The sequence below is a fragment of the Myxine glutinosa genome, chromosome 14 (assembly GCF_964187855.1).
Source record: "Myxine glutinosa chromosome 14, kmMyxGlut1.1, whole genome shotgun sequence".
Taxonomy (NCBI): domain Eukaryota; kingdom Metazoa; phylum Chordata; class Myxini; order Myxiniformes; family Myxinidae; genus Myxine; species Myxine glutinosa.
Genome location: NC_136274.1, coordinates 59,674,436 through 59,701,894, shown reverse-complemented (window position 1 = coordinate 59,701,894; position 27,459 = coordinate 59,674,436). Strand labels below are relative to the sequence as shown.

At 42.8% G+C, this 27,459-nt stretch overlaps 1 protein-coding gene across 1 annotated transcript in view; it reads left to right on the top strand.

Annotated features, from left to right (window-relative positions):
• Positions 1-290: 290 nt before the first annotated feature.
• The window catches only part of LOC137439819 (fibronectin type III domain-containing protein 4-like), a 103,092-nt gene continuing 75,923 nt past the window's right edge, over positions 291-27,459 (top strand). The window contains exon 1 of the mRNA XM_078768319.1: positions 291-776. Coding sequence (XP_078624445.1) covers positions 692-776 — 85 coding nt within the window. The 5' untranslated portion in view covers positions 291-691. The remainder of the gene's footprint in view (positions 777-27,459) is intronic.

Below are 27,459 nucleotides of genomic sequence, written 5' to 3'. Positions count from 1 at the left end.
TCACCTGGCGGAGGTATGCTCTCTACTGAGTGCCGTTCTAGTTTGTCCTGTTTTGGGGCATTTGAAAACACCATTGGACTGGCAGCTCCGAGCTCTGTTTTGAGCGAATGCTGCCTTGATGTATTGGGGTGAGGGAGGGAGCCTGGCAAAGGAGAGGAAGATAGCGGAGTGTATTAGCAAGAGGCCACATCACGCCCCCTCACAGGGCGGCAGCGCCTGAATATAGCGCCCATGGAGATGCCTTAAAAGGAGTTAAAAGTCGATGTTATTGGGCAGCAAATGCACAGAATGCTTCTTGGATGTCTGTCGTAGCAAGAAGCAACGAGGTCATATGTGTGAGGTTAATGCCGTGAGAGATATTTCGCCCAAACCATGATGCTCCGACACGCTTTCAAAGGAGGGAGGGAGCGGAACTCGGCCCGCCGTGCTTCTCATCGTCAGGGAAATGATGCCTCGCGATCCGCAGGTGAGCTCTCGTGATCGTGAACGGATACAAGAGGATTGAGTCGCCACGAGCGCAGCTGCAAATCCGGGGCCCGGTGTTCATAAAACACACCTGTGCGCCTCCCGTTCGCTCGGACGGACAAAGAGCCGGACAAAGGCGGTGGAGACGTGTTGCTCCGGGCCATGTGCGGGCAGACGCGTTACTCTCGAAGCAGAGACGCGTGTCCGCGCTCGAGTCCGTCCGGCGATGTCTTCCTCCAGGCAGACTAGATGCAGCAACGGCGCGTGGATCCTCCTGTGCATGTCGCTCTGGGTCCCCCGTGCCTCGAAAGGTGAGATATCGCAACGAAGCCTTTGATTGGTGCCCATCAGCACGCACTCAAAAGCTCTTTATCGGTGCTTAAGCGCTCCATCGATCGTACTAACATTCTATGGGAGTTACTGTACATTTTGCAACAGAATGACGTTGTCCGTGTAAATGCGTCCCGATCCGAAGGTACGGCACAAAGCCTTCGCAGGTAATCTCATTTGTACAAGCAAATCATGTTGTATTTAAGCTTATCATCGTATTAAAGTGTATTAACGCTGTTGTGTACGGGGTAATCTGATAACATTTGTCAGAGGTTATGTGTTCAAGATGTGTAAGACAAAGTGTTCAAAATGTTCTCAGAACTACACGCTCACAATTTTGTAAGAAATGACAAGTATTTTGTATATATATATATATATATACATACACAGACTTGGCATTTAATATGGAATATTTTTTTTGTGGGGGTGAACTTACTTTTCAAGATGACTTAGAACCAAAAGTTCATTGGAATTGTGTTGAAATTATTCTAGATTTTGTTAATGTGACCTTTAAAAGAAACAAAAACCACATTTGACATTTCGAAGCAAATATATTGATCCTTGAAAGTGATGTAAACTGATATCGAACTCAATTCATGGACAGTACTGTGTTAAACTTCTGTACGTTTTCCAGAAGTATCTCTTTATTTTGCACATTAGCCAAAAAAAATTTCAACAAAAACAAAAGCTAAATTATGACTGGGATTACGGACAGTAAAATTACAGTTCAGTACTTCGTGTAACCCCCACGAGCATTCAGGAGAGCACATACACGTCGAGGCATGCTGTTCACGAGATTTGCCAAGGTTTGGACAGGAATCGCTTGACATGCAGTGACAATAGGCTGCTGCAATTCATGCACAGAGGTTGGCTGCTGGTCCAAGTTGTCGAGTTGACGCGTTAATTCTGCCCACAAGTTCTCTATCGGATTCATATCCGGGGACATGGCAGGCCACTCCATATGCTCTTCACCACGGTCAGCAAGAAAGTGTTGGATCATGCGAGCACGATGAGGCGTGCATTGTCATCTTGGAAGACAAAGTTTCCTCGAAAGGCTGCACGAGCAAATGGAAGCAATGTTTCTTCCAGAATGGCCCTGTACTTGAACTGGTTCAGGTTTCCATTCAGAACAACCAGGTCAGTTTTGCCCCCTGCATGAAAAGCAGCCCAAACAGTCACCCCACCACCTCCAGCTTGGACTCTTGGCACTATACAATCTTCGTTGTGGGCTTCATGCACTTGTCTGTGCACTCGGACGCGGCCATCTTGATGATCGACCAGAAATCTAGACTCGCCACTGAAGGTCACATGATTCCAGTGTCCTGGCTGCCATTGACGGTGCTCTCTGGCCCACTGCAATCAGCGCTGGCTGTGTTGTCTGGTCAGGCGTGGCTTTCTCAAGGGACGCCTGGCACGATAGCCTGCTTGAACCAGTCGTTGGTTGACTAGCCTTCTGGATACAGGCACATTTGTCAGTTGCTGCCACTCAGCCCTAAGCCGATTAGCTGACTTGGTACGGCCATTGCGGACTACCCGGTGCAGCTGGCGATCATCTCTCCTTGTGGTTCTGCGGGGACGTCCTGGCCTCGGTATTGGAGCAGGGACACCCCTCTGAGCATTTCGTTTCAGGATCTTTGACACCTGACCTTGAGTGATGCCATACTGCCGAGCAATAGCACACTGTTTCATGCCAGAATTTCGTAAAGCCACCACTCCATGACAAACAGCATTGTCAAGTTGACGGACCATCTCCAGAGGAAGCGGCAATAACTTTTGGAGACGTGCATCAGTTGTTTTCCACTAATACAGAACGCAACAACCCTTATATACCTGATTGTGAAGCCAATCGTCAAATGTACCTGTCCTTACATTTTGTCACGACACCTGTGATATAATCCTGTTATTGACTTCTTGCTGCGAAAGACAATCAGTGACATGGTTCTGTCAACAAAGACATCACCGAAGGGTAAAATAAACTCACCAGATTGATATACTGAGTTCAGAAAGTAAACCCAAGTCAAGAAAAAAAAAAATTCCATATTAAATGCCAAGTCTGTATATATATATATATATATATATATATATATATATATATATATATATATATATATATATATATATATATATATTATTGTTGCGGATATGAGGATTGCATTTTTTTGATTGTGTGTATTGTATTGTGGTAAATTGCTGTGTAACATTGTTGATTATGGCCCCTCCTGCCTCCGGAGTTGTGTAAAGGTAAAAAGGGCGTCCCGGTAGTTAATTCCATGAAACACCACATTGCAGGATACTATAAGACCCTTGTTCAGTAGTTTATATCCTTATTATGTGTTTTAGGGTAAGGCCTTGTCTTCCATTAACATGACACTCCATTGCACCGAGTAAAAGAGATAGATTCCCATCATTCCCATTCCCAAAAACCTCCATTTCCCCTTTCGTAATGGCCAAGCCTCAATTTGGCAATTACATCCCCTCCAAAGCCGCCATTGACCACGAGGCAGGGTTGGGGAAGAAAGGCGGGTCTCCACCTCGTCATAGAGGGGAGGAGTAAGTCGGCCCCGCTCATCCAACCCAGAACGAGGGGTTTGGCTTGAGAGGGCGGAGAGAGAATGCTTGGGGGAGGTTCGCAAAGGGTGAAGGGCGGGGCCTATATAACCCGCCGCGGGACGCTCCCCAAGCAGACAAGCAGATGAGTTCAAGAGATGAGCTGAAAGGCTGAGCTGAGCTGCGTGGTGAGGTGGAAAGGAAAGAGCTGGGTCGTCAGAGCAGGGCTGAGTTGTGAGGTCCAAAAGCAGATCATCCAGGGAAGCACAAAGCCTGCTATTCGTCACCTTGCTCGCCAGCAGCAGCTTCTACAGCAGCAACAAGACTCGACAGCCGTTTGGGGCCTGGACGGCAGTTTGGAGCAGGGCCGCGAAGGGACGGCGGCTGCCGAACGCGCCGATTCGTGCTGCCGAACAAATTGGACTTTCCTCTCCTTCCAGCCAATTCCTATCATCATTCCCCGTGTGAGTCGTCTTTGTTTGTTCTGTCCTGGGTAGGTAATTAAGTCTGTATAAGCTAGTAATTTTCACTGTGTCACCTGCCTTTTTCATGTCCCCTGTAAATAACCGTGACTGCTCTTTTTGCTTGTGTATGTGTAAATATTAAACCCCGTTACTCTTCTGTACGTCTTCTTCTTCTTCCTCTTTGCATTCGTCGTCTTAGTCTTTTCCATATTGAGTAGCTGTGGCGCGATACGGCCAACGTCTGGGTGAATCGGGTTTAGTCGGGGAAAAACTGTTCGGCCGCGGCGCCTCCGCTCGGCAAACAACATCCTTAACCGCGGACCGTAACAATATATATATATATATATATATATATATATATATATATATATATATATATATATATATATATATATATATATACATACACAATACATATATATGTATATATATATATATGTATATATATGTATGTACATATATGTATATGTATATATATGTGTATATGTATATATATGTATATATATATATGTATATATATATATATATATATATATATATATATATACACACACACACACACTAGTTTGTCTCGGCTCGCTGCACTCGCCTCACCAAGCGTCGATACTGAGGAACGGGCTTATTTTAGCTGAGGCTAATGACTGTACCTGAGTTGTTGTGTTGTCATGATTTTCACCAATCATAATACAAACAATTACTTTGCACAAATGTATTTGTTGTGTTTGTGATATTACATTTTTATAGGCAATTTAGGTTGAAGATTTAGGTTGAAAAAAAAAAAAATTAAAAAAAGAACCCCTAGGCATATACATAGGGGTGGGTTGGAGAAGACTGCAAGTTTGGGACGATTACACCTCACCACCACATAATTTAAAACACCTCACCACCACGAAATTAAAAAGACCTCACCACCACATTATTTAAAACACCTCACCAGCACATAATTTAAAACACCTCAACCCCCTCCTAATTTAAAACACCTCAATACCAAGTAATTTAAAACACCTCACCACCACGTTTTATTTTAGCTGAGGATAATGACTGTACCTGAGTTGCTGTGTTGTCATGATTTACACCAATCATAATGCAAACAATTATTTTGCACAAATTTATTTGTAATATATGTGATATTACATTTTATAAACAATTGAAGTTGAAGATTTAAGTTGAAAAAAAAAAATGATGAGCAACGTTCTAATGGTGAAATTCAGATCACAGCTCTGCTTTTGAGTATGAGATTACGATTATGAGGCCCAGAACACTGTATTGGGGCACTTCAGCCTGACAGGAAGATAGTTAGGCAGTCAAGAGGAAGCATCGTTCATTTTTTCAGGAAAGCACCAAATTTGGCCCAGATGTAGTATGGACCTATACAATTGTTTTCCTGAGGGGCACCCAAAAATTCAGAAAATTCAAAAAATCCAAAAAAATGTCTTGGATGCCGTGAAAAAGGGGAGAAAACGGGTATTGATTCGAACTGTAGATTCTGATATTGTGGTCTTGGCAATAGCACACTACTTTACCTACCAGTCACACAGTGTGGAGGAACTTTGGATTGCCATTGGCACTGGTAAAAGCTACCGCTACCTTGCCATCCATAAAATTGCCACCGGCCTTGGCCGCAGGAAGTCCGAGTCTTTGCCATTATTTCATGCCTTCACTGCCTTCACTGGCTGTGACACAGTGTCATTTTTTGCCCAAATTGGGAAAAAGACAGCCTGGAAGGCTTGGGAGGCATACCCCAGCATCACGCAGACCTTTCATGCTCTCGCTTGTAGGCCATCTGTGGACGCTATTACTATGGAACTACAGAGCATAGAAAGATATGTTGCCATCCTCTATGACCGGACTACCGAGATAAAGACAGTGAATGACATGCGCCGACACTTGTTCACGAAGAAGGCAAGAACAATTGATCACATTCCCCCAACAGCAGACGCCTTCGAACAACACCTAAAACGTGCATGTTTTCAGGCTGGACACGTATGGAGTCAGGCACTTGTGCCCTACCCAGAACTTCCATCACCAGCTGATTGGGGCTGGATGAAAACAGGGACTTCTTGGACACCAATTTGGACCACAATACCACTGATACAGGAGGCATGTTCAGAGCTTACAAGCTGCCATTGTAAGTCGGCCTGTAAAGGCAACTGTAAATGCTCCAGGGCAAATCTGCCCTGCACATCACTGTGTGACTGCGATGGACAGTGCTTGTAGTACTACGCGTCTGTGCGAGAGCCTCCACCTTTCAAGTGCCCACAATATTTTAAGTTAAAACTGCAACTGTGTGTAACTTTGATTAATTAATAACATTCCATTGTTATCAGAGACCAATAAAACAATGTGTATCACTTGGAATTGAAATTGTACTTAAAATACGATGAAAGATTAAAGGAAAATGGAAACACCATGGCGGCCATCTTGAAATTAAAGATGATGGATGCCAATCTTTATGCAATTGATCCCATTGGATTCAGAGACCATGAAAACATGGGGTAAGACACTGGAACTGTGGTGTTATCGCTCATAGTATAGAAGTTATTGAGGGAAATAGGTCACAGAGGGCGGTCATGTTGAAATTCAATATGGCGGCCACCAGGGGTTCTGAATTTTGGGCGCCCCTCAGGAAAACAATTGTATAGGTCCATACTACATCTGTGCCAAATTTGGTGCTTTCCTGAAAAAATGAACGATACGCCCTATTTTTCGGTCTTAACTGCCTAAGTAAGAGGAGATGAAACGATTCCATTGAGTGCCACATGTTGGTTCCTCGAGTAGAGGAAGTCAGTAAGCCATGTGCGGAGTTGCCCTTGGATGCCATCGGCAGACCGTTTGGAGAGCAAGGCAGGTGCTAGATTGCATTGAAATTTTGAGATAGGTCCTAATGTCATGTCTGACATTGAGAGCCTGCATCCATTGCTTGAAGAAGAAGCAGCATGTCCAAGGTAGAGTTTTTTATAATTGTAATTCACCCTAAACAAGGCGAAGAGGCACTATTTTTTGGAGGGCTCCAAAATAAAATAAAACAAGAAAGAGCAATCAGAGATTGCAAACCCTCACCAGGATGTATTTTCAGTGGTTTTTAAGGCTTTTGTGTTAAAACAAATATGGCGGCCGAACCACGTGGCCGATGACGTCATCATTTTTATTTTTATAAACTAATTTATTCCTAGATTATGCTCAAGAAATTTCATCTTGATCAGATGAAGTTTTGTACTTGTCGAATTATAACGTCATAATGGAGGCACCTATGACATCATTAACATATGTTATTCCCCATGGAGAGTTCTTTACAATGAGCCATGTCAATTTTTTATATTCAGCGTTTTCGGAGATATTGAGGTGCAATTTTTTTCGTTTTTTACAAGATGGAGGCTGAACCACGTGACCGATGACGTCATCATTATTTTTTTTCCTCCACCAGTTTATGCCTACATGACGCTCAAGAAATTTCATCTTGATAGGATGAAGTTTTGTACTCGTCGAATTATGGCGTCATAATGGAGGCACCTATGACGACATCATTAACATATTTTATTCCCCATGGAGAGTTCTTTACAATGAGCCATGTCTCAATTTTTTCTATTCTGCGCTTTTGGAGATGTAGAGGTGCAAATTTTTTCGGTTTTTCAAAGATGGCAGCCGAACCACGTGATCTATGACGTCATAAGTATCATTAAAAAAATTATACAGGTGGAGTTGCACCTATGGTGAAAATTTCCTTTCAATCGGACCAACGGTTGCAGAGAAAATCATATTTATTCTGTGCGGACAAACAAACAAAGACAAACAGACAAACAAACAAAGACAAACAGACAAACAGACTCAAATGCAATACCCTCTCCTCTGGCGAGGGTAATAAGAAAAGAGGAACGATCAAATATGAAGGTAGAAATTGGTATTGTTCTTTTAGAAAATGGATTACAAGATGTGGGGATGCACGTGACTGTCAAATGATTCCAAATTGATGCAGCTCGTGGAAAAAGCTACTTGCATAGCTCTTCGTTATACACCTAGGTATGGCCAGAGTGTGTCGGTGTCAACGTCGACCAAACACCCTGACAGAAGGTACCAAGTTGGAAAGAGCAGTGGAGCAATTACCCTCTTATCATATATCTGAAAACAAAGTTTGAGTAGCGACAGACCTCCGATGTGAAAGTGCTTGTCGAGACAAGTTGACTCTACTCCAACCAAATTGACTCCACGTTTCAGGGCCTAAGGACAGGTGACAGGCTGATGCTCCAGCCCAAATGTGGCAATGATACTCCAAAAGGGGGATATTTTAATATGATATTATGGGTTTAAAATTATATTGTATTGTAATATATTGTAAGGATTAAAATTATATTGCAGATGCATGAAATCTGTATCCCATATCTCCAAATCGTGTATCGTTGAAAGGATTCCTTCGTCTCGTTTATTTGACGTTTAAATCGTGGGAAGAAATGTCCCACAGGAATCATATCTGTCACTATGATAGAAGAGCTGCCACAAGCCACAAGACTTCTTCGATTTGCCAATGAGACGGAATTTGAGTGTACAAGCAATGCATAACGTATGACCTCCGTTTTTGTCAATGGCCGAGACGAGTGGAGTCGTCGTCTTTGGGATGATTGTAATATGCAGCAAATATCCAGCACCAAAATCAATGCAGATAAATTAAACGGATGCATCACTGCACACGATCAAATGAGATCAATCATGCAATGCTGCAATGTTGGAGTGAGAAAAAATTGAGAAGAGGGTGACACAAATGCTTTCCTAAAAATGGAGGCTGTAGATGGTCATCGGTGACATCCTGTGGCTTATGCCAAACCATTGGGGATAGCAATATGGTTGGCAGGATGACCTAGAGGTGCACACACTTACCTCTGAGCTGTCTAACCTGGGTTGGAATCCCAACTCAGCTACAAATCTGTCATCGGGTGTTTCACAGGCAGGGTGGTTCAGTGGTGTGTTCCATCTTTGGATGGGCACCTCATCTGGTCGATGGATCTTTTGTCATCATGCATCCGAGTTTCTCCCAAACAAAAATAATTAATTGCGTATCTTCCTCGACCCATTTGTAATGTTCTCGGAACACACTCCACGCAAGCCCAATGGAAAAGCATCCCATTCTCCCCCTTCTCCTTTTTTTTCCTTTTTCTCAAAGCTCTTTCTGTTGTTATTCCGCACTCAAACTCACCAACTTGTTAAAAAGCAAAAAAGCAAGTCATGCAGGTACAGACGAGCATGGCGATACCTTCTTTGTCAAAAACACGAATATCATACTGCAGCAACAACGCCTCCAAATGTTAACGGATGCTTTTCCACTTGTTTGCACAAGACAAGAGACATCCGATGGTAACACAAACCACGATGCAATTGCCAATTGTATGGAAGACTCTTTTGCTCCTCACTTCTCCCGTTTATGGAACGACTTTCCAGAAGTTGTTCTGTCCCGCTCTTCCTTCTAGGGCTTCAAGCAAGCAATGTACCGCAACCTGTTGTCGCCCCCCATTCTGTCCCATGATCTTTGTTACCCCATCATTAACCTTTCCTAACCCAATCATCTTACTTGCTATTTTCAGTGTTTCCTCCTCCCCCCCAACCATACCTTTCCTTCTTCTTTTTTCCTGTTCATTAATTTCCTTGTTGTTTTTCCATCCCACTGTCAGTTCTACCTTGCGTTGTGCGGACACACGACGTCTACCACGTGTCTACCACGAACCTTGGTCCTATGAAGAAAAAGGGGAAAAAAACAAAGACTTTCCAATTTTGTTTTATCCAGGCAGGACCAGTTTGGGAAACTTTGTTCATTGTTATGCTGTACAAATATAGACTTGAGATGTGTACATGGAATTTGATTTGTTCAACATGAAGAGACTTTGGAATTCCACCTGGTGTTAGTTATAGTAATAGTGGAAGGTAGGAGCAACATTCACAAATTATGGACTTTCACCAGGCTACAACAGGAACGCGACTGCTGTATAGTCTCCATTGTTACCCTGCTTTGTCTTAACCGCCTCTGCCATGGCGTCTGATGTTTGATGGACACCATGAAAATGTGGGGCTACAGGGATGGATCAACTGTGTGCGACTGCAGAGCCGGTTGGCACAGACATGCCATCTGGCTGCGCTATCGAGCACCACAGATCTCGAGATGCAGGCTAACACAATAAATGCAGTAAGAAAGATCTCATAAGAGCTACAAATAATGATAGCTTGTGCTAAAGTGATTGAATAGTCCCAAGTGGGACATTCACAGTTGGGGGTCTTATGAGTGTTAAAGGGTCTCGGGTTTTAAAGGGTCTAATGTGCATTTGGGGAGTCTTATAGAGTCTAAAGAAGTCCAACGTTAGCAAAGTGTCGAAAGGGTCTTAAAAGTACTAAAAGGGCCGAAAAAGGCTGAAGAGGATTATTCTCCCTGCCCCCCCCCCCCACCCCAACTCTCTGTCCTCCCCTCCCCCTTTCTTTCCCTTTCTTCAAAACAAGACGGCATTGATGACATTAAGAGGTTAGAGTTTAATTAAGAGTCTGAATTAAATAATATTTGAGATCAAATTTAATTAAGAGGTTAAATTAAGAGGATTAAGAGGTTATAATTAAATAATGAGGAAACCTCGATGATGGAATCTCGCATTATGTGATGGACATACAAGCATAGAATACATTTTGAGTTAATTAGTTAATTATCTCACCACTTGGATGGAATTTTTTTTAAATGGGCTTAGTAGGGGAGCCAAGGCCCTAAAATCCCGATGGAGGTGGGGATGGATGCTATACTTTGTTTGACTGTATTTTCTGGTAGATATATTCATTCCGCATAGATTCTAGGTTGTGTGCTCTGCGAAAACTCTTGCGAACTGAAATTATGGTCATAACTTTGAATTTTTGCATGCAACAATTTTTGTCAAAAAATTAGGGGTAGGGGAAATACATTTGGGATTTAGATGGGGTCAGCTTTGACGAAAACACACATGTTAGGCATCAGTAGAAAGGTATTGGCCCAGGCTACAATTTGGTTGTAAAATTATTTTGATTACATCACCGATGACGTCCTCAGAGGTCAAAAGGTCACCGATTTGGAAGGGAAGTGAAAATTAAGGCATCTCGTCAATAGACTACCCCATTTCATACATACCAATAATGTGTAGAATAAGAAAGATAGTCTTTATATAAGAAGACTTATAGGCAAAGTTTTTAATATCATTAAAGTTTATAGATGATACATAGTTGTTATGTAAACCCCTTACAACAGAAAGGGAAAATGTTGAAAAATGACCAAAATCGGGAAATTCTTAGAAACACATATATCCTTCATTTCTTCCCATTTTATGGTGTAACAGCATATATTATAACTTTATCCAGCTTCATAATGTACTCAATAACTATTTTAAATCAGAAATAACACTGAACTATACCTTAGTAGTACAATTATTTTGATTACATCATCGATGACGTCATAAGAGCTCAAAAGGTCATCGATCGTAAATGTCCCTGGAAGTGAATATCTAGCTGGGCACCTCTTCCATTAGATAACTAAAATATTACTGAGAATGTAAACTCATAAACATTATTGATAGCAAGACAATCATCATTGAGTAAAATAGTCGTAATGTTAACCCCAAAGAGACATTTTTACGCGATCTTCAGAAGGTGGCAATGAACGTATAAGCACGATCTGGATTTGTAATAATCTAGGCACGAGGTAGCAGGGAAGTCTAGACTAAAGTAACTTCTCTAGTTTTAATCATACCAAAAGCTATTTGTAGTTTCATGAATTCAGTATTCACTATCTGATGATAGATCACACTTTTGTGGATCACCACGACACAAGCAAGCAATGGTACATTTAACAGTTGCCTCCCTGCAAGGGCAACGCCGTTTGCATCTACCTTTCTGGCATTTGCAGGAGGTGTTTACTAATTTGGGTTTTGGGGGCTTTGTCATTCTGTTTGCAATTAGGATGCCATTTTCTACTTTCCTTCCAAATTTGATTGGATCTGGTAGGGTTGGTTGAGACTGGGATGCTCGTTTGCAAATGGCTAGCTGGTGTACGGTTCGCAGTAGGTGGAGATGGAATGCATCCTCTGTTGCTGGCAGAGAACGAATATCCGCTTTCCTTGTCATGAAGAGGTGGCAACGGAGTTCATTTAAATTCCCAGAGAAATCTTTTTTTCCATACAGTGCAAAAAAGAATTTCTTGGCTGAAATGACAACATCTGTTGTGATATCTAAGGTGTCCCCAATGTTGGCATATTCTGCTAGGGGCCCAAGAGCGGGAGCACAGTCCAAAGCAATTTTGAGTGCGCGTTCTTTTCCAACGAAATAAGGGTAGCTGACAGTGTCACATCCTGTTATTATATATGCAGCCAAGAGTACTGCTGTTATGTCTACTGCTGGGTAGGAAGAGGAAAGAGAATCTGCTATTCTGTGGCATGGCAGGAGTACTTTGGTTCTCTCGATTGGACTGGAGCATGATGAGGTAGTTTTACATATCCACAGTTCATCTAATTCAGGCATGTGTGATACATGGTAGATGGCCATGATTACGACATCTGTATCATTGGCTACAATCACCACTCTGTTGCATTTATCTTTTCGCACGCAGTGGGAAATATGCGCAAATATCCGTGTGTCGGCCTCCTCATGGGGTTGACAAGTTCAATCGGACAATTCAGAGGCTGTATTTTTTGTTAACTGGATGGCTGGTCCAGGTGAAAATCCTCCAATGATGACTTGACACTGATCTGGGATATGTTGGGTGTTCTTTGACCAAGACTCTTGAAGGAAGTTCAGTAGCTTCTCCTTGTTCTCCATTTTAGAAATGAAGTTTTTCCACTGTGGTACAGACAGAGCAGAGTGGGGACAAAAGGTCTTGAGATTCTGTGTACCTTTTCACCTGCGGTATCTTTCCTCATATTTCAGGCTACTTGATGGATTGATGTCATATTTGTCACCAATGACATGAATCACATCACAACCTACTGGTTTCATACTGAGAATCTTGTGAAGGTACTTTTGCTGTAGTTGATCAAAACTACAACAAAACTGTTGATCAAAACTCCTTATTATACGTCTGCTCCAGGGCCATATCTGTCCATACTCCGTTTAGCTTTCCTTCCTTCTGCCTGACAACAAAGTTACCATTCCTAAACTCGGCCTCAACTGTAGGCGGTAGTGTTTTCATAGCATCCAAGTAATGTGGAAGACATGATACATATTTGGTATGTCCAACAGCCACTATATACGGCAGCATCTCTTCGGTAGATGCTAAATGAAGGTCCCAGTTGCCAGACCTCTCCGCGTGGATGTACTTCTTTAGGATGCTAATTAAATCGATATACATCAACCAAAGTTGGCTTGTTGGAGATTGACATGTCTTTATAAATTCGTCCAGCTTGCTCTTAACAGCCATTATACTCTCATGTGCGTCTTCACATGTTGAATGAAGATGTTCAATATCATAATTGTTTTTGCTGTTGTTTATTAATTCACATACCCTGTTGACTTGAACTGAAAGTAAGGACATATCATCAGTTTCGCATGACTCAGCCAAGATCCAGTCCTCGAAAGCTTCCCATAGAAGAGCGTAGATTGCATTCTCAGCCAAGGTGTGTGCCCGAAGCATCTGGTAGTAGTCTTTCCCATCCATAATCTGTTTGGAGGTCCCTGGTAAACACACACCTGATTCGATAAAAAGGTCTTCAAGACCAGTGCATTTCATCAAATAACCGATGGCTCCAAGGAAATTCATGACGATGTGGAAGCCACCCATTCGTATGATAAGGTTTTGATATTTCTCTGGACATTTTTTCTGCAATGCTAAAACAATCTCATAAATTGCCTGGTCACAAGTCAAAACACAAAATTCCTGGCCTAGACCTTTTGCAACAGACATGCAGTAATCGACAGACTCTTGGACCACATCTGGGCTTGTTGGGGACATAGGAAAGAATGGGCCATAGCCAATCACAGAGGCTTTCTGCGCAGTTTTGGTGAAAGTTTCGTTGAATTCCTTCCAGGACACTGGCTGCATTTCATGTGTAATATCCAGTAAGTTAGTAGAGCCAGTCTGACATAGCTTGAACAAGATATAATGGTTCTGTATTTCTTCAAATCGGTTCCTGTTATCTGGAATTAGTTTAACGCCACAAAGAGAGCGGCTTCTCTGTCGATCAGTAAGAGTGATCCCGCTTGACCGTGGTTGTAAAGGTTCTGGTTCTTTTACTGACACTGTAGGCGGTAGTGTTTCCTAAACTTCGTCTCCTGGAGCCTTCGTCTCCTGGAAAGCAAATCCAACGGAAGGAAATCTCATTTCCTTTCACAAAGCCCGAAACAAGTGTGTGTCCACCCTCAGGAGAGCCAGGAAACAATATCTCTCCATTCTCAAGACCGAACTCTCTTATCTGTCTCCCTCTTCCAAATCCTGGTGGCATCTGGTCAAATCCGTTTCTGGTGTTTGTTCCCCCTCCATCCCCTCCCTTACCTCAAACGGCTACACAGCTGACTCCGCACGTGAAAAAGCTGAATGCCTCAACTCTGTGTTTGCCTCTAAATCTTGTGTCGCAAACCCATCCCTCTCTGTATCCACCATACCCAGTCGTACCCTGCTGCTCCTGGACTCCGTGTCCTTTCCTCCTGACAAGGTGGAAAAGTTTCTGTCAACCCTCGACTCTGATTCTGCAACTGGACCCGACGGCATCAGCCCACGGGTCCTAAAATCCTGCTCTGCTGCTCTATCTCACCCTCTCTCTGTTCTCTTCACCCTCTCTTTTGCTCATGGTCAACTGCCATCTGCTTGGAAATCAGCCAACATCACCGCTTTGCACAAAAAAGGTGCAAAAACAGATCCTAGCAACTACAGACCAATCAGCCTTCTCCCAATTATCAGCAAAGTCATGGAATCCATCATTGCTTCGGATATGAAATCTTTCCTCTTCTCCAATGGCTTGATCTCTGATCATCAATTTGGTTTCAGACCAGGTCACTCTACTCTGGACATGCTGCTTCTGCTGTCTCAACAATGGATGGAGGTCCTCAATGCCAAACAGGAAATTAGAGCTGTCTCCCTCGACATATCACGTGCCTTCGACACGGTCTGGCACCCCGCTCTGCTCACCAAACTCTCCTCCTTTGGTATCCATGGAAATCTCCACGCATGGCTGGTGGACTTCCTCTCTAGTCGTCGTCAACGTGTGGCCCTGAATGGGTTTCTCTCATCTCCTCTTCCTGTTCAGGCTGGAGTTCCCCAAGGCAGTGTTCTGGGCCCCGTGCTTTTTCTGGTCTTCATCAATAATCTCTCTGACTCTCTCGAAAATCCTCTCTATCTCTTTGCTGATGACTCCACTCTCTGCCGCTCCATTCCTCTTCCCTCAGATCGGCAGTCTGCTGCCTCCTCACTCTCTGAAGACCTGGACAAAATCACAGACTGGTCAAACAAGTGGAACATGTCTTTCAATCCTGACAAATCTCACACTCTTACTATGTCTCTCCGAAAAGATCGACTGGACAACCCTCCCATCTACTTTCTCAACAATCCTCTCCAAGAAGTTCTGTCGCTCAAGATTTTGGGTCTCACTATCTGCCATGATCTTTCTTGGGAAAACCACATTTCCAAGCTGGCCTCCAAAGCCAGTCGCCGACTGGGCATCCTCCGTCGTGCGAAGTCCTTCCTCGGCACACCTGAGCTCCTCACCACATACAAGGCTTTCATCCGCAGCTCAATGGAATACTGTTCTCCCCTATGGGCCGGTGCTCCTGCCTCACACCTAGCTCGGCTTCACGCTGTTGAAACCAAAGCTTTCAGAATTATTGGAATCTCCCGCGATGAAGCTATCTCTGAGGGCCTTTCACTCACTCACCGCAGGCAGGTAGGTGGTCTTTCTGTCTTCTACCGACTCCTCTCCGGCCTTGCACCCCCAGCTCTCTCTGTGCTCTGTCCCCCAAATATTCCTACAGGTCGCACAAGATCTGCCAGCAACCCTCTGTTGGTTAAACTGCCGAAATCTCGGCTCTCTGCTCACCTCCACTCTTTCATTCCTCTTTTCTCCCGCCTCTGGAACAAACTCCCTCACTCCCTTCAATCCCACTCCTCCCTCCAGGTCTTTAAAACAGCTGTTCACCACCATCTCTTATCTTCCCCCATCCAAAACCTTGATCTTTTCTACCCCCGCTAATTCACCCCAGATCCACCTTGTTTGAAATTCCAACTTCTCTCCTGGAAGTCCTGGCAGTGTCCATATGTTTTATACCTCTCCCACCGCCCCCTTCCTATGCCCCCCCCCCCCCAAAGCCCTCGCCCTCTCTCAGATCTCTCGATGTCTCCATGTCTCTCGGTCCCTGCTCTCAAATGTTGTGTTTGTGTCCTTCCCCCTCTCTCCCCATCTTGTCTACCGCTCCCGATGTTATGTTTTATGTGTCGGTTTGTCTTTCTGTGTGATTAATGTTCGCTCTTTCACGAGCCTCGATCTTGTATACAAAAAAAAAAAAAAAAAAAAAAACTGTGCGAGATTTCTGCAGTGGGATGCCTGATTTAACATGTTGGGAAGAATTGTTAGGATATTGATAAATTATGTGAGTGGTTCCATGAGTTGTAGTTCCATCAACAGTATTTTCTCTGAAATCTAGGTTGTCAATAGCAAATTGGGTAAAAACACTTTTGGCAATATTATGAGGGATGAAATAGCCTCGCCTCTCTTCCTGGTCATCGGTTTCAGCTGCCATAGTTGCTATATATCCCTGGGCATCCGTATAACTAATACAGTTGCCAAATCTATTTAGTAATGTAACTGTGTCTTTACTCCGTGTCTGTTTTATTATATGTATAGCAGTACCTACATGTTTCGGAGTTTTTACATTGGAAATGGCAGCACATATATCCTGAGTTAGGTTAAGAACATTTTCATGCTGTTTCTTTTCTAGTACAACACGCCCTTCAGACCCTATTTCTTCATCTGCTCCTGTTATCATCCATGCAATGTGGTTGTAAAGATCAGTTGGGACACATTTCTCAGCAGACTCATAAGAGATGGCCATGTTAGTTTGTTGAACATTCATTTGTTCTGATGACATACTTGATTGCATCTTATCCTTAATACTGATATATTTCACTTGACTACGAATAGCTTTCGCGGTATGGAATGATTCTTTCATAGACACACAGTATTGACCTACACCTACCTGTTCAGACTCTGTGGTAACTTTTTCATTTTCAGTGCCAAGCTCAATGTAATCAAAATCTTTTAACTGACTCTTTACCTTTTTAACTTCTGCAAGTACTTTTGCCAAATTTAGCTCAGAGGAGCATAAAAGATTGGAAGCTCCAACCTGTGGAACAATAATTACCCTGTCGCCATAATGGTTTTGAAACTGCTTGGACAAGAGCCGCATATCACTACCAACTGACATTGCATTTTCAACATTATTATCAAGTAACCAACTTCTTAGCATATCACGCAAACAAGAAACTGAATAAACACAACCATCGTTGAACAATTTCGGTTCAATCTTAGAAATTACCCATAGAAATCCTTCTTCGTATGACGTTAACCCCTTATCAGTATTTTTTGCTATAACACGTTTCGTTAAGAAGTTCTCTAAGCACAGTTTATGATACCTGAAATCACTAGCAATCATATCATCACCACTTCCCTGCAATAAATGCAACATTGTTTCGTCATGTAGTTCTTTCGCTTTGTTCCATATCGATTGCTGTCGATCCTCAGTGGCAACAAGACGAAGTTTTCTATCACCTTTTCTGTCTCTCTCTTTACCACAAACAAAATATGTCGTTTTTAAATCGAATTTCGAAACAATCTTTGAGCGAGTTGATAAGCCAACAGGTGCTTCAATTGAATCGATCTCTGCTTGCAACTTCACCCTTTTCTGTTCTATGGTTTTCTTGTTGACATATGCACTGCGGCAGTCAGCGTGAACCTTGGGATTTCTGTGAAAGAATGAGTCCTTATTTTTGGCATCGTCTATGAGACGGCATGCGACACTATCACCCCGTTGCGTTACAGCTTGCAATAATGATGCATAACCTCTACTTGTGATTTTCTGAAGGGGAGATGATATCTTTGTCTGGCAGATTAGACAGGAGTCGTAATCTGTCTCATGAGGAGTCTTCCTTTTCTGACCAACTTGAATCGATGAGTCCCCCAGAGGTTCCATAATTGTTGTGGCAACAAACCTGTAACATGAATAACACATCATGAGTACCGATGAGTAAAATAACAAAAAACATTATAATGTAAAATTATGCAGGATACATCTTTTTCTAGCAATTTCCACAAATTTGGCTCGAACAACACAAGGGGTCAACATAATGACTATATTACTTTTGATGAATATCTCACTATCAAAAACTTTGTTCGTGAGTTCACTTTCTTCAGTAATATGTTTGTTATTTTAGTTCTCATGGTTTATGTGATATAAGACATCTTATTGAAGAGGTACCTAGATTTTCACATTTGTCCCATTAGGAGTCTTTCTTTTCTGACCAACTTGAATCGATGAGTCCCCTATAGATGTTCCAAGATGGGTGTAGCAACAAGCCTGAAATAAAAATGAATGACACATTATTCGATATATGAATAACATAAAAACAGATTTTCACTTCCCTTTTAGATCAATGACCGTTTGAGCTCTGGTGACGTCTTCGATGATGTAATCAAAATAATTTTACTACCCAAAGTGTTAATATCTGATATAAAATTGTTATTGAATGCATTATGAAGCTAGATCAAGATAGAATCGATGCTGCTACACCATAAAGTGAAAATAATGCATGCTATCTGTATTTCTCAAGAATTTCCCAATTTTGGTGATTTTTCCAAAAATTACCGTTCCGTTGAAATGGGCTTACATAACAAATATGCATCTTTTGTAAACTTTATTTATAGTAAAAACTTTGCCTATATGTCTTCTTATAGAGTATATTTGTTATTCTAACTTTATTGGTATGTCTGAAATGGGGCAATCTATTGACGAGATACCTTAATTTTCACTTCCCTTCCAAATCGGTGACCTTTTGACCTCTGATGACGTCATCGGTGATGTAATCAAAATAATTGTATTACCAAATTGTAGCCTGGGCCAATACCTTTCTACTGATGCCTAACGTGTGTTTTCATCAAAGCTGACCCTATCTAAATCCCAAATGTATTTCCCCTACCCCTAATTTTTTGACCAAAATTGTTGCATGCAAAAATTCAAAGTTATGGCCATAATTTCAGTTCGCAAGAGTTTTCGCAGAGCACACAACCTAGAATCTATGCGGAATGAATATATCTACCAGAAAATCCATTCAAAGAAAGTATAGCATCCATCCCCACCTCCAACCGTTATTTTGCACGATAGCTCACTCTGGCTCCCCTACTAGCTCCATTAATTTTTGTGCACCGATGTTATGAATCATCATGCCGAGTTTCAAAACGATCGGTTGAGCTGCCTCAGAGGAGTATAGAAAAAAACTTTAAAATGTTAATAGATCAATTGTCGGCAGGAAGGAAGGTCTGAGTGACTAACTGTGACTGAAGGACAACATATAACAGGTCGCCTCGACATCGTCGTAGACGAGTTATAAAGGGAACTCATATTAAAAACACAAGCAGAAAAGGAAGGAAATATCAAGAAAAAAATCACACCCATGTCCAAAGGAAAAGGTTCAGTTTGGCATTTTTAATATGAAATAAGCAAAACCTAGAAACGAATGCTACCCATTAAAATTACCCTTTAGAATTACCCTTAAGAATTACCCTTTAGAACCCTTTAGAATTATCCTTACGAATTACCCTTTAGAACCCTTTAGAATTATCCTTAAGAATTACCCTTTAGAAACCTTTATAATTACCCTTTATACTTACCCTTTAGAATTACTTATTAGAATTACCCTTTAGAATTACTTATTAGAATTACCCTTTAGAATTACCCTTTATAATTACCCTTTATAATTAACCTTTAGATGTACCCTTTGGAATTAACCTTTAGAATTAACCTTTAGGTGTACCCTTTATAATTACCCTTTATAATTACCCTTTACAATTACCCTTTATAATTACCCTTTATAATTACCCTTTGGAATTAACCTTTGGAATTACCCTTTGGAATTACCCTTTATAATTACCCTTTATAATTACCCTTTGGAATTACCCTTTGGAATTACCCTTTGGATTTACTCGTTGGAATTACCCTTTGGAATTACCCTTTGAAATTACCCTTTAGAATTACCCTTTAGAATTAAACACGGTGGGTAAAAAAGTTTCTTCTTCATTTTTTAACAGTCGGGCGGACATAGCTAAATGTTGAAGCGGCTTCACCACTTAAAAATCATATATATGGACACAAATGTGATCACTAACATAGCCATGATTACCATCATCTGAAATATATATATATATATATATATATATATATATATATATATATATATATATGTCAGGTCTCAGATTTGTTACTGCTTAATGCTCAATTATAAATGCCAGTTGACTGACGTATTACCACGTAAGCTATGTTATAAAATGCTGTTCTATAATGTTATTTCATGAGTTAATAAAATGTATTCGAACCTTAGGTAGGCTGCTTGAATCGTAGACATAAATCCTTTTATAAATTGCCAAAAACATTAACTGTTTTGTTTAATGACAGTGACGCCTGAGTTACAATGAGGTTTTTGCTTCGCTTTCATTTAAAATGAGGTCATGCTGGACAATGGTATACGTGTGCTTTTTTCGAGGCTGGTCATAAAACCACGCCCACATGCGCTTGTTTTTGCGTAATGCCAGTAGAATGACATAAACCTATCGTTAACTATATATATTTTGTTTTAATCTCAGCAACGCATGACTCTGTATAAACATGCTTTGGATTACTCATGTACACAAACCCATAAAATATATGGGTTTGTTTGGCTAAGCATACACTCTTCTCTTTGTGAGTTACAGTTCTGTTTTCTCGGAGCCCAGAGAAACAATTGGTCCAAATGATAAGGAAAAGCTGACTCCCCCGAATGATAACGGTGGGAGGAACCTCTCCCAGTGTTGTTTGTTCCCTCGGAGATTTCCTGATAAAACGTGTCCCTATATAAATGGACTGGGAATCAATGTGTTTTCAGGAAGGCTTGACGTGGCATGTTCTTGCTGTAGATTGCTGTAGACGTCGGCCTCCTCCGGATCCGTATAAGTTGGTTATTAATAAAGCTGCGCCATTTTTCAGGCTATTTGTGGACTTCTTTTGCAAACGAAGAGCTGATTCTTCACAGATGGTACCAGGAGTGGGGTGTCAACAGACGCGGAGGACGGGAAACGGAGCCCGAGGGACAGGAGGAAGGCTGACCTGAGGCCGGCGCCGGCACGTTGATTTGATTAAGGTGGGAGTTGTTTTATATCAGAGGGCTATTATTCCAAATTCGTACCTTCCTCCTTCGAGCGGGTTCAGTCTCCTTGTCTTCCCCGCTGTCTGCACTCGAACAGAAATTGTAAGTAGAGGCTCATTTAGGCCTCAGAATGGCGTAGCTTTGTTAAAGCCAGGATAAACAAGTAAGGATAAACCAGTAAGGACTTAACAGTAAGCTTAAAGTTACAGTTAGCACCAGGAGGGGAAAATGAGGTCGGACAGCCATATAGGTTGAAACCAGGTGGCCAAGATTTTTCCAGGAAGGAACAGCCCAGAGACAAGATGGGGTATGCCATTGCATGCCAGGGAACGAAGGGCTGTGGCTAAACTTAGATAGAAAGCCATAGAAACTTAGACGGCCAAAGGGACATGGCCAGGAAGGGTGAAATGCGTAGGTACCAGGTAGGTTTGACAAGAAGGTAGTGACAACTACGAGGTCAAGTCAGGAAGCTCTAGACTAAGTTCTAGACAAGAGGTCCAGATAAAGCAGGCCAGGATCTGGTGGACAAGAGAAAATAAATAAGCTCACAGGAAATGGGCCAGGTGGCCACAGGGTGAGAACGACAGGTAGGAATTTGAAGCTTCAGAGCCAAAGGAAGCAAGTTCAGGAAGCAAAGTTCAGGACAAAACAATTAAGGAGGTAGTTAAGCAAGCAAATCAGCGGCTAATGCCGCTCGTCCATAATCCGGACCAAGACCCCGCGAAAGGGGAGGTAGCCACCATGCCCCCAACCCCCCCCCAAGACCTGAGCTCAGTCCCGGGGCTCTAGGCAACACCCCCCACCCCCCCAAGACCTGAGCTCAGTCCCGGGGCTCTAGGCAACACCCCCCACCCCCCCAAGACCTGAGCTCAGCCCCGGGGCTCTAGGCAACACCCCAACACCCCCCGCCCTGCCTCCCCTTTCCACCTCAACCCACCCCCCGTCCAAACCCGTCCCAAAAATCCTTTTCCTTGAATGAGAGACGTAACATGAATGAGGAATGAATGTATATTGGGATGTTAATTGACGTGTGTGTCTGGCCAATGTGTTTGTCTGTGTGTCAAGTGCAAAGCAGAGGGTTTCGGTGTGAAACTTTGTAAGCGATCTGCTCGACTTGGGGGAAATTCAGGCCGGGAATGTCCATTTTAACGTCTATCCGAGAGAACAGGCGAGGTCCTGAACTGAGTCCGGATTTTCATCTGTTTGGGAGTTGTTTGGGAAGCGAATTGATATAAATCGGGTCAGGAAAGCACCCGGAGTGCCCTTGTCGATCTACTGTTGATATGAAGCGGTTTCTTGGAGATGGTTGCAGAATTCGAATCAATATGTGTGTTTTACTTGAATTGAAGAGTTCATTCAATGGCAGATATTGTGGATTGTATGTGTGGGATGTATCGCTGAGGCAGCTCACCTTTGGAATTGGTGTCATATAGTGCATTTTGGGTCAGGGAGGTCAAGCGTCGGAGATCCTGTTAGCTAGGGATGAGTTCTGACAGCTCAATGTTCTGACAGCTCACTACATGTCAGGTAGTAGATTTGTTATGACAGCACTTTGTTATGACAGCCGACTGCATGTCCCAACGCGAGGTAAACCCCGCCGCGAACGCGAATAGAGCGGCGTGCAGGGAGTGTTGGGAGTCGTGTGGAGGCACGAGGGTGCGCGCCAAAATGGGGGGGGCGGCGTGGCGTCATCGCGTTAAGATGGTAGTGCCAGGTCGATCGGCGATCTCTGAATTTAAATCGGATTTTTGTCATGTGTGTTGTGAAATTAAACGTCTATCCGAGAATCCTGGCAATGTTCGTTTAATTATCTGCTCAGAGTGCCGGCGATAACTCGCCCACTCTCAGAGGAAGTGTGTGCCCAAATGCATTGTGGGTCATTTCGACTTTGCTGGATGTCGGACGTTCACATGTCAGTATCTTGTCAGAATCTTCTTCTTCATGTCATGTCCTTCATCCTTCATCTTCTTGTCAGAATTAGACATGAGTCATGAGCCATGTCGGAATAGTGGCCGGCTGCGACATATATGCCAGGCAATGTCACAGGACGAATACGTTATTTAAGATGGATTTATAAGATGGATAGATGGATGGATTTATTTAAGATGGCTAAAATAAACGATTTCAAGACAGAGTAATTAATTTCCGGAGTCAAGTTCCAACAGGAAGTCTTGTTCATACAGTAAGGTACAGTGCGGAGTGGCGGCTGGAAGATGCATCGAAGCATTTGGGATGATCGATGCGCCGGACAAAGGGTATGCTGGCGAACGATGCTGGTAAGGTTGTTATTAAAACACATATGGGTCTGAGGGCAGATAATGTGGGACAAGCTGCCTCACGGGCGCTGCAGGGAGAGTATTTGGAAATTCAATAATTGAGCAGAAATGTCACGTTTTCAACAGAACGCTGATCCGAGGAAAGAGGAATATCGAGGTTTCAACTGTCGGTATGTGGTGTGGCTTGTGCCAAGGTGTGGGCGCGAGGAGGTGCGTTGATGAAGCGTTGTGCGAACGAGGAAGGATGTGCGATGGGCATTGTGAAGCACGCCTCGTACGGAAGGTCCTTGGACGAAGTGTGACGGTTGTTGGATTCGTAGAAGTTAGCATTATGCTATGTAGAGCCACATTAATGGTCATTTGTCCATTGTCGCCGGACTTGCATTACTTGTGGGATAATAAAGCGCTGGTTACCCCAATTCGAAGTTTGACCTTTTAAAGTTTAGTTGACCTTTGTTCGAGATATGCAAGGGAAAGGTCAGAGGTAATTCACTAACCTTGGAAGAACGACAGGCGGAGTCAGTCTACAGGGTGTTGCTTTAACGACAGGATATAGAACCTAAATCTGGAGAGAATATCGGGACATATATTGTGGGTAAAACCAAAATCATGTACGTAATTAATGAACAGAGAATATCGAGTCCTGTTTGTCGTTGTAATTGTCGTTGATGTCCCGATTCAGGGGTCTCAAGAAATAAACAGACTTCCGGTGCCGACTGGACGCGTCAGGTACAGTACGCTGGAATTTAATTTAAGTCATGTCAAGAGGAGGACATTTGTGAGGATGAAGAGATGCAAGTAACGTGGATTAAATTGTGGTATCACGAGCTGGGTGCCAGAGATATTGTGGTTATTATAACTCACTGATTATAGGGGGCGCCGGGCGCACCGAGTACAGATCGGGTTGCATGATGGAGCACGCATGCATGGATTTTGGCTTTGCGAGGCCCCGGATAGAAATTGGCATTTCGATGCTGTGGATTATATTGTACCTGCCCGGAAAGGGGATGTCCTGTGCTGGGGCTGGCGACATGCCTCTGTTATTTGTCTGTCTGTCGGTCTGATTGTAAGTCTTTGGTACTGGGAGGGCTAATTGAGTGCTCAGGCGTCATTGTTCCATGGAGGCAGGTCCGGGGGTTTTGGTCCAGCCTGCAAGGAGTCCAGGGGCTTGTTTTAGGGCTGGGTCGCCAAAAATGGGATGCTGTGCCCATCTGGATGTAAAATTATCCATCAAGGACGGGGAATAATGTGCAGTGTGATTGGGTAAGAGGTACAGGCCATAAAACACCAACCCCATGAGGAACGAAATAAATGGAGAGATGTTGGGATCACATGATGGTTGGGATTGAAGAACAACCTACTGGGATTTCAAACCTGTGTTTGGGTCTGGGGCAACTGGGTGATGGGCAATAGTGTATGAGTGAGTAATTATGATCTGTTTAAGTGTAAGAGGCGGTGGAGAAGAAAGGGGTGATGAAAAGTTATTTGTTTAGTGTGAAGTAGGTTGGTTGCTTATTTGTCACAGTAAGATGAGAGTTATGTTTTTAAGCTTGGTCTTTGAATGAATTGTTGCTTGGGATGTGTTGATTGGAAAAGTGATTTCTGATCGCTGATCCGATCTGGTTTTGAATTGTTGATTTAATTTTGAATTGATTGGAGGTAATAAGGATTTGTGTTGATTTCCTGATTTGAGTTCATCTGGAAACGAAGACAGATGGGATTAATGTGTATATCAGGAACAATTTGGAAAAGAAATATGGATATATGACATTACTAAAATATAACCAAGCAATTGAGAGTTCTTGGGTTAATGGGATATAAATAAATGCATCTACAAGTTGATGGTTTATAAAAAAAAAAATTTAGTTCTGGATGATACTTAAACGATGAACAATGTTGGCAATATACAAAGAATGTGACTTGTTTTTGGGGGGAAAACATGTGGTTTAAATTTGGTTGGCTAAGTTTTAAAGATGGAGATGTTTCGCAGAACTCTTATGATTATTTACATGAGTGGTGGACTATTCCATGGCGAAGCATTTTTCAGTTTTTATGATTAAGGTTTAAGGTCTTTATGATCTGTTTAGTGTATTTTTCAAAGGAGAGGGTTTTGGTCAATGATGATGCCAAGATTCCGGATGTGGATACTGGGAAACCATCGATGTTGGGGGGAATGAAGATTAATTCAGATTTAGCGTAGTTAAGTTCGAGGAAGCTGATCTGAAGCTAGAATTTTATTTCAGTTAGGCAGTTTGTCAGGATAGAGTGGGTGGTGGTGGAGCACGATTTGGTGGAGATGAAAAAGCTGGATGTCATCGGTGAAGCAGTGGAATTGGAGACCATGGTGCATTGGCTATGGTGCATGACGGATTAAGTGACCAAGGGGGGATAGGTACAGGACGAAGAGGAGGGGGCCAAGAACTGAACCTTGGGGGACACCTTAAGGGGGAGTGAATTGTGGTGATTAAGCTGTTGTAGATGCTGTCAATTTTGCTTTGGATGAATGGTCCAGGAAGGAAGGAGGGTGCAGGTGGCACCAGGTGTGAGTGCACAGGTGTGCACCAACAGGTGTGTGGAGCAAGGTGGTGGTATCCAGGGAGCTGAGGAGTTTGTTCACGTTGTAAAGTTTGTTTATTTAGTTTGTTTATTGTAGAGAAGAGTGCTTTTGGGATTCCGGAGCCAGAGTGGATAATTTGAGGGTAGTAGGTGGAGTAGAGGACATCTTTGCAGTGCTGTAGGTGGTCCATGTGAAGCTTGGGAGTGAACTGATTTGGGTTTAATAGGCACAAGCTGGTCTAAACAGGGTGAGGAGGATGGTGTGATTGATGATGTCAAAGGAGGCGTTGAGGTGAGGAGGATGAAAATGTTGAGGTTGCCGGCATCAGAGGAGAGAAAAGGTCGCTGGTGATTTTGAGGAGAGCAGTTTCAGTACTGTGGCTGGAGCAGAATCCGGATTGGGATGTTTCATACAGGTTATTGGCAGAGTGGTGATGTTTGAGTTGAGTGGCCACAGCACGTTCCAAAACTTTTGACAGAAAGGGTAGGTTGGAGATGGGTCTGAAGTTATTTAGGGTGTCAGGGTTTAGTCCAGGGTTTTTCCAAAATGGGGGTGAAGTTTCACGAGTTTTTGGGGAAATCGGTATGTGAAGCTGGATTAAGTTGGAACTGCTTGATGAGCCATGGAGATGGATTGGGTTTTGTTGTTGGTTGTCTGGGAGTTCGGTTGTTGCATTGCCAAAGGTTTCTGTGTGGTGGACACACTCGTTGGCTGTTGTCTTGTGTGACGTGGATGGAGATGTATGTGGCTGCGTGTGGCTGCCTGGAGGGGAAGGCGGCTACAGTGGTTGATATTGGTTGTGGGTTGTCCGGGGTGCTTCGATTTGCATAAAGGGTGAAGATTGGGATATTACATTATTTTAAGTAAGTATTGGTATGAGTAATTACAGAAGTAATTATGAGTTATTATGAGTAATTAGTGGTATGAGTATTAGTTATGAGTTCCAGGTGTTGAGCTAGTTATGCTAGTTATCCAGCTAGTTATGAGTAAGTGATTATTTTAGTAAAATTACATGTTTCGCTGTGTTGTGGATCTGGGGACAAGCTAGTTTGATGGGTACCCTGGGGTCTTCGGCGTGTCTATGTGTTTGTCTGGCTGTTACACTAGACTCTGGGATGTGTTTTCATGAGACGAATTTCAGAATTGATGACAATTCAGTGAGTATGGTGGACAACGTGAAGTGGCTGGTGTGAAGGAAGGGGTTGGGAAAGATGGACCCCCTTCACGAATACCCAGTAGGGTAGCTTAATTTCAGACATAACAGTGAGAATCTATTGTGAGCGAATCACAGTGGGTGAGGAAAACATTGTGTGTGACCAGACACCAGAACTGACCAGAATTGAAATTGGAAGTAGACCAGGTTATTTCTATTATTTGTTTATTCGTGAAAATAAATAAATAATAGGGGGAGGTTCATGGAGGTTAATGGTGGTTTGTTTGTATTAATCGAGGTTAATGGTG